Genomic DNA, 7,988 nt, shown 5'->3' with positions numbered 1-7,988 from the left:
GAGCAACTAGTAGGAGTTTCTGTTCAACTAGTACAACAAAATGTCCAACTAGTGCTGACAAAGACTACACTAGTGGTAGTCCATAGGACTCTTGAACAGGGTACTGCATCTCAGTGAACCATCCCTTTTGATGTGATATTACTAAAAACAGTTTTAAATAATTTTAATATTTACAAGATTTCAAAAAAAAGATGTATTTCCAGATGTCAAATAAATAACTGGTGTTTTCTAATGAACCACATTGGTTTTTCTTTGCTCTTTTGAGAATTAAATGTCTCAGGAATGGTAGTTTTTAAAAATGTTTTTTTATACTTTTTTCCACCATAGATAAACAGATTAAAAAAAAAATTACAAGTTGAAACCGTTTCCAATAAACCTGAAATAATGCTCCCACAATCAAAGACATGAGCAATAAAACATGAAAATTTTTATAGATTCATAAACCAATTTGCTCAAGTACAGTAGTTCAGGATGAGGTCTGTGGCTGAATCATTAAAAAAAACAAACATCGCTTTGGAAGACAGTGCAGTGCAGTGGTTTGTGTTAAAATGTAAGATTTCCAGACTCATAGATATTAGATTAAGCAGTGCATAACAGAGGCCAATAAAGAGCCAAAAAGCTATTGACAAATAGTCCATGAAACAAGAATTAATGTAAAGCAGTAATTTGAATTTCTAACATTTGTTTGACCGTGGTTAAAAAGAAAATAAATTTCAAACTGTAATGACCTGTTCAAATTCAAAAATCTGCTCTATGTCAATAAGTACAACTGGCCGTTTGATGTAATTTGCCTTGTGCTCCAGCAAAGGATGTTCTTAAAATTCACTATCACCTCGACCAGTAAAGTAAAGTCAGCTAATGGCATTATTTGCAAGGACAAAATGCAGGATAGTAGCAGGCAAAGCGGACAATGACACATAGCAGTGTCAAGTTAAAATGGCCACCTCTGCAGAAAAGCAGATGCCTAAGTCAAGTCTACAACAACACATCTGAGGATCTCGCTACCTGAGTGAGGCACTGAAGTTAACATTACCACAGATGAGTTGAGCAGTGTCCGTTCTACAGCGTCACCTGACTGTCCTACCCCTGCCACATGTCATATCTTAAGCTAAGCTCTCCTGATGCAGCGCATAAATCAGCCAATGAAGCAAGAGTTAGTGATATTATTGATTAAATATTAAGCCCAAGGCTATTTTTGAGGGGTTATTATGAAGGTTGCGTTCGATTTACATGTCAGTTTGAAAATCGTTCCTATGTGATTTTTGGGAAAAAGTGACAGCCCCAGTGTCAAGTGGACAGACAATTGAACAGATTAAAAATGGTTTTGTCCAAGACTGATACGGATTTTAAAAAAATAATTTTAATGGATTTGTTGTCGATAAACTACTGTACATTTACTGACTAAAGCATTAAATCGACTCATCACTAGTGCCCTAGTGTAAAATGCACCTGTGCTTTAGAGGACATTCTACCACACCAAAGAGTACAAAACAGTGATAACACCTACTATGTGTGATCCCTTTTACCTTATTTCAGCGTGGTATTTAAGGCTTCTGGTGGATATAGCGACGTCTCTTGTTCAAACACGGTGGGCCAGTGAGGCAAGACCTCTGACAGCGATACACAGGACCAGAGGAAGGTTTCCTTGTGGCTGGTTTATTTCTGTCTTCACTGTGACCCCATCCCTCTTCAGGGACACATTAGAGGCAGCAAACAGACGTTCAGTTGTTTCAAAGATCTCCTCTGTCAGTGCAGTCAGGTCTGTGCTGCTCAGGGTCAGCTCTCTCTTTCCTGATAAACACTGCACCTGGAACAGGTGGAAGGGAAAAACTGAGTAGCTAAACCACTGTGGAGCAGAAAAAACCCTGACGTAACATGTTGTGCAGTAATCATTTCATAAAACCTAACTTGACTAACCAGTAGCTCCAATGCCTGTAACACTTTGGGGCTGCAGCATATTCCCAAGGCAGCAAGACAATCACTTGACATCTCTGAAAGACAGAGCCAGATACAGGATGAAAACGGAACAAGGTTTTCAGGTTATTCTGCATACAGTGGAAACTCCACAACTCCACTGTATGTACTTCTCCTCCTAACCTCAACATTCCAAGTAAGTAATGGACAACATAATAAAAGGCTGTTGCACAGAGCATGGTTTCTCACCATCCACAGCGCTGCTAATGAGGTGAAGGGCTGTGAGGACTGATGTGGACTGGCCTGCCTGAGGTGACTCCTCTTGACCAGACTGCTCCAAAAGGTCCAAAATTGCTTGGATGTTCTGCTTTTGTGACTCTGCTGCTGCAACAACATCACCCAGGGCGAGTCTCTTATCCAGGCACATCTGGTCCAGCTAAGACAGAGGAACACACCTGGATTTAATCAATGTAACAAAATTCTAGGTCTACATTCAGAGGTGGGAAGCAACGCAGTACAAATACTTTACTATACTGTAGATTTTCCAGGTATCTGTACTCTACTTTTACAACCTACATTTTAACACAACTACCTGTACTTTGTACTATTTAAATATTTACATTGTCAAATCAGGCTCATTACTTTTAGTTTTAATACATTTTAGGGGAATTATTTATTTTTCATGTTTGCACACCACTGCACTGGATAACATTTCTTCATAACAAGCTCTCTGCTTTGTTTACATTCCACTAGCTCCTTGTGCTTTCACAGAGATCTCTCGCATGCGCAGTTGAGTCTTGCTACTTCCGACGCAGTAAAAAAAAAAGTTACGGCCATTTGAAACATTTGTGGCAAAAGTTATAATAAATATACTGGTTGTGTTTCTTAATGAAGAAATGTCACCCAGTGCAGTGGTGTGTTTCACCGATGTGCTTTGAATCATTTTTAAACAACAATGGCCATCTATGGCACAAATGAATCAACTACTGTAATCCTGGTTGGACACTGACAGACAACTGAACAGAAGCAGCTCATTGTTGGTTGTAAGCTCTGTATGGGGAGTGTTTAACACACTACAGAAAATGACCAGGCTTATCCTTTAAGGCTGAATTATCCCTAAAATGTATGCTAATTAAAGATAATTAATTTGGTATTTTTATTTTATTTTAAGTTTGAATGGTGTAATAGTCTTGAAAATACTATAGCAATATGATGTGAGGTTCAGTTAAGCTTGCAGAGACAGATGGTAGAAGGGCTAGTTTTTACTTTTATACTTTGTGTACACTTCAGATCCTGTACTTTTTTACTTTTACTCAAGTAGAGTGTTTGAATCAGTAGCCTACTTCTGCTTTTACTAGGTATCTATACTTCTACTTGAGTAAAGAATGTGTGTACCTTTGCCATCTGCCCATATTATAAAAATGAATCCTTATGACCAAGGTGTGTCTGTTCCACTTACCACATTCTGAAGTGCACTGACAGCTACTTGATCCTGCATAACCTTTGTGAATTGCTGAAGTAAAGAGGACCTCATGGTGACAGGAAGAGCTGAGAGTAGCTGGAAATGATCACTAAGTTGCTCTAGGTCTGCCAATGGAAAGAAAGAAATGTATCAGTCTCCTCCAAAGGCAAAATGTGTGAGCCACATAACAGGTCAGCAAAAAAAAAATATAGAAGATAAAAAAGTTAATGGCACAATATGCACTAATCACATGGACTCCTGGTTTAAAGAGACCTTAAAATATCACTCAAAGCCCAAATAGTTATGGCTCTGATAAGAGGACCAAATGGGGTCTCGCATCTCTACCATCTACAGCCACCACTGTATAGTCAGTTGTTTTGTTGCTGCTGAGGACAAAACAGTAACTTACTTCGTTGAAGGCAGTTATTTCCAGAAGTGTGCACAGGAGCTCCAGAGACACCAACCAGCCCTTTCTCAGCAGGGCTGTCTACTTCAAAACCTCCAGTGGTGTCTGGCATCAGACATAGCTCTGACGAAAAAAACCATATTACACTTCAAAACATCAAGATATGTTTTAGATAGTTTAACTGTTGCTGTCAAATCATCAAAACACTGACTGGTTAACTTATGAATTTAATGAATGATTTCTCACCATAGCGTCCATCATGTTTGACCACTAGTTCCATGAGGGAATAGGCCAAGGTAGTATCGATGGGGATCTCCATGGTAACATCACTGTCTTTACTCAGGCTCCCATTGTCTTTCAGCGAAACCTGCAGAAAGAGCAACAGTACAGTGGACGTGAGATCACCCAAGTTCAACAGATATCGGTCTGTTTTAAGGCTGCACGATAAATCGTTTTGTGGGCGTGATTTAGATCCCTGTGTGATCTGATTCTCACGTGACAATGCTTGCCGTTTATGCACTAGCACGGAGATGCCTTGCATCAAACCAAGAGCTCCCTTTCCGTCACTAGGCTGTGCTAACCAGTAACAGCAAAGTGATTTATTTCTGTCTCACTGTTATTCGGATCTTCAGTTTTGTTTTTTACCAGTCTTTTGGTATGTGAAGGTGTTTCAAGTGGCACAAGTCTAGTTCGGAGCTAGTGACTAGGGGGTGTCTACAGTATAGCTTAGCAAGGCAAAGGGGGTGCTTGGTTTGATGCATGGGATCTCACTGCTAATGCAAACACAGCAGAATTATTGTCACGTGAGACTGAGATCATGTGGGGCTCTAAATCACGCTCACAAAACGATTTGTCTTGCAGCCCCGGTCTTAAAGAAAATACCCACTCAATACGACAGTCACTGTTGAATAAGAGCTGGTGGTGAAGGATGTGGTTGACTGCGGGCATTTGATGTGAGAAGTCCTGTGATCCATCTACTGCAGAATATGAAAGGAATTGTCTGGTTTCAATTTCAGTCTCAGAATAAAAGCCTGAATACTTCGAAGTAATAACAACAAAGAGGGGAACCAAAATATAAAAGAGGAAGAGGAATCTTATTTTCCACCAACGTTTAGCCCGAATTTTGATGAATGGCACAAATGTCACTTCTCAACTTGAAAGGGAAATAAAAGTTGCATGCAGAGTAGAAATTAATTCTGTAAACGTAGGAGAAAATACAAAGCGTACTGAGGGAAGGCAGGTACAACAAAAAAGTTAATTGTTTCATCACTAATAGCTCTTGGAATATCCCATGTTAATTACATAACAAGGAGAGACCGAGTTCCTATACAAATGGACATTTAAAAAAGAAAACTTTCAGGGAGAGAAGTCAACCCTTACACCACATTAAAGCTACAGTAAGTTAATTTTTCAAAATATTTTTGTATTTGTAACTTGTATTAATTCCTGTGACCCAGACTCGTTGAACAACTAGAGCCCTGGGCCATCACTCTCATGAACACTTAATCCATGTTTATATGTATAACAAGATACAGCAAACACCACAGTGCAATAACTTCTAGACATAATCACTTTACACACCAAATAGTTCTATTTAACTTGTATATACAGTATGTACATACTGTATCTTTATCAATAGATGGTTGTTTTTTGTCTTTTTTTTTTTTACTTATTCTTTTACTCTGTTTTTATTCTATTTTATTTTGTGCACATTGGAAGCCACTGAACTGGAGTCAAATTCCTTGTAATTTAATATACTTAGCAATAAAGATTATGAATGATTGAACAGCACTGGAAGCAGTGCAGAGTAGGGGTGTGACCGTATCGGGTTCACGAGAACAAGATGAGATGATATTTTAACACTATTTTTAAGAAATCTTCAGAGATTAAATATATGACTGGATAAATAGTCTTTTATTCGACTGAAAATCGCAAAATGCAAAACAATGTAGGTGCATTTTGAAATATTTTAACTAATCATCTTTGTCACTTCAGCGGGGGTTAATTTGTGCTGGGACAAGCTGGATCTGGAGCGACTCAAACTGTTACCGGCACCTCATTTACACATGAAAGAAATTGAATATATGAATAATTTATATAAAAAAGTCTTAAGTCTAATACTTTTGGTACTACTAGCCTTTTACAACAGCATATTAGACTACACCATTGACAGGCCGGGTCCGTCAGCAAGTGATATTCCGGGACCTAGTAATTTACAAATCAAGCACTGCACTTCAGTTTTACTTTCGAGTATGAATGATCATATCAGTAAACAACAGAACAACATGCCAACACAGTAAAAGCTTTTGCCACAAACTTTACTGGCTTCCCTTCTGTATGATTTCACATGAGTCTCTTCAGACCTTAACTTTGCATGAACTTCTAACTTCTAACTTCTGATTGAAGCTGTGTTTGACCTTCTAAGTAGAGGGGGCATTTTCTATGCTATTTTCACCGTCACAGCACCACAATGGATGGTGACATCATCTGGCAAAGGCGCTGTAGCTTTAAATCAGAACCTCTGCAGAAGAATGAGTGTCCCAGTGTGAATACTCTACCTTTGGTCTCTTGGGTCCACAGAGGCTCAGTTCTCCTACACACTGCGTGCCCTGCTGCACCTCCTCTATGACTGAACAGGGCTGAGTGGTCACGATACGCTCCTTCACAATCCCAAACACCTGCCTGTGCTTTTCCTTTGTCTGCTGGATGAGACAGTGGGACATGTCCAAGACCCTGAGACATTACATTTAAGTCAGCGTTAGCTTTCACAAGAAACATTCTTGAGTTTGATTATAACTAATAAAAATATACTACGCATATGAAATGTACACAGACTGGGAATTCTGTGAAGAGTTGTCCTTTTAAATGATGTTTAAATTAGACAACATCTTTGCACATCTGAATTACTGAGAGGTTTGCAAGATCAACAACAATAAAAACCTCTTACACCGTCTCAAATAGGCCTCAACATTAACAAAATTTCAGTGAAACACTGTTAAATGATGTATAAATAAAATCCTACACAAAAACAAGAATTTTCTTGTGACTATTAATATTTAACTGCGCCTCATTGCAGCTTTATGGTTGGACAAAGATCACTGTTGCTGTTTGCAGATCTTTAACAGACTGAATATCAGAATTCCTTTCCATCTTTCTATTATTTTAAACTTCTGTAAAGACACTATCAGGCAGGACAGTGGATGAGTGTATAGAGGTAACCTGTTTTTGGAGTCTTGCAGCAACCTCTGCACATCAACTTCCTCTTTCTTTAGACTGCCAAAGGATGACTGGAGTTTGGAAGAGTCTTTAGCCTCCAGATTCACATTGGAGTGGACAAAACTTGCATCTATGTTCCCCTGAATGTTGTCACCGTATGTTCCTTTATATGTGATGAAGTCTGTCTTTGCAACAACTGCGGACAGAGAAACACTGAAGTTAAAAGAATAAATTATTGTAATACTGGCTATATATAACAAATAACATTAAAACAAATGAGCATACAAAAGGGTTTGATGTTTACCTGGCTTTATAGGGCTGTCTCCAGATAGTATGTCATTGAGGTAAAAATCAGTGGGAAGATATTTGGGTTTCTGCCACAACCAGAAACGCCTGCGCTTCACCACCACTGTCAGAAGACCTACAGTGTCACTCGGGCTGGACACTGGGATCAGAGAACCTCCAGGAGCCACCTCCTCCACAAAGTTCCTGGTAGCTGAGGCAAACATCTCGCGGCTGGATGAAACCTGTCAGGCGGATAATAAAGCCAGATTTGAAGCCAAAAGCCAGTGAAGAAAAGAGGCTACTCGATACCACCAATGCGAGCTGCTGACTCAAAACCTTACTTTTCTCTTTCTTTAACAAGTCTTCCTATCACATAACGCTACTTCTGTCATTTACTATACCTTTACAGCATATGAGCAGAGCAAAGTATCACCTTGCAGACACTGACAAAGCAGTAAACCACCACGCTAACGTTAGTAAACTAGCAGCAGACTCTTCGGGTTGTGTTATGATCGAAAGGTCGCCTACGTATCGAGCACAACGACATCTTGGCTGAAACAAATGCAAATGACTCAAGTGTTACCGCTTCCCCGAGGTTTCAGCGATGAATCGGATGAGAAACCCCTATGGCCAGACTTTCAGAACAAACAAACAACGCTTCGCCATACAAGTCCTGGCCGCCGCCTCACAAGGTGCCTCTGTGGT

At 39.5% G+C, this 7,988-nt stretch overlaps 1 protein-coding gene across 2 annotated transcripts; it reads right to left on the bottom strand.

Moving 5' to 3' along the window:
• gsdmeb (gasdermin Eb) lies at positions 1-7,980 on the bottom strand. Of its 2 annotated transcripts, none has more exons than XM_020612826.1 (10): positions 7,867-7,980; positions 7,303-7,525; positions 7,002-7,194; positions 6,341-6,515; positions 4,029-4,149; positions 3,786-3,905; positions 3,374-3,501; positions 2,164-2,350; positions 1,918-1,991; positions 1-1,807 (listed from the first exon to the last, which is right to left on the bottom strand). In XM_020612826.1, the coding sequence occupies exons 2-10, from the start codon at positions 7,505-7,507 to the stop codon at positions 1,580-1,582; spliced, it is 1,431 nt and encodes a 476-aa protein (XP_020468482.1). In that variant the 5' UTR covers positions 7,508-7,525; positions 7,867-7,980; the 3' UTR covers positions 1-1,579. The 2 variants fall into 2 exon arrangements, with proteins under 2 accessions (XP_020468482.1, XP_020468483.1); XM_020612827.1 differs by lacking the exon at positions 7,867-7,980 and adding an exon at positions 7,717-7,835.
• Between the last annotated feature and the right edge of the window lie 8 nt (positions 7,981-7,988).

The sequence above is a fragment of the Monopterus albus genome, unplaced genomic scaffold (genome assembly GCF_001952655.1).
Source record: "Monopterus albus unplaced genomic scaffold, M_albus_1.0 scaffold127.1, whole genome shotgun sequence".
NCBI classification, from domain to species: domain Eukaryota; kingdom Metazoa; phylum Chordata; class Actinopteri; order Synbranchiformes; family Synbranchidae; genus Monopterus; species Monopterus albus.
This window is presented reverse-complemented; position numbering and strand designations above follow the sequence as displayed.

What these genes read in the sequence shown, in the direction of transcription:
- gsdmeb (XM_020612826.1), bottom strand. Translation starts at nt 7,507, where the DNA reads ATGTTTGCCTCAGCTACCAGGAACTTTGTGGAGGAGGTGGCTCCTGGA. An exon ending in CTGCAAGACTCCAAAAACAG is followed by an intron (nt 6,516 to 7,001) that starts GTTACCTCTATA and finishes GTAATGTCTCAG; the next exon opens with GGTCTTGGACATGTCCCACT. An exon ending in AAATAACTGCCTTCAACGAA is followed by an intron (nt 3,502 to 3,785) that starts GTAAGTTACTGT and finishes TTCCATTGGCAG; the next exon opens with ACCTAGAGCAACTTAGTGAT.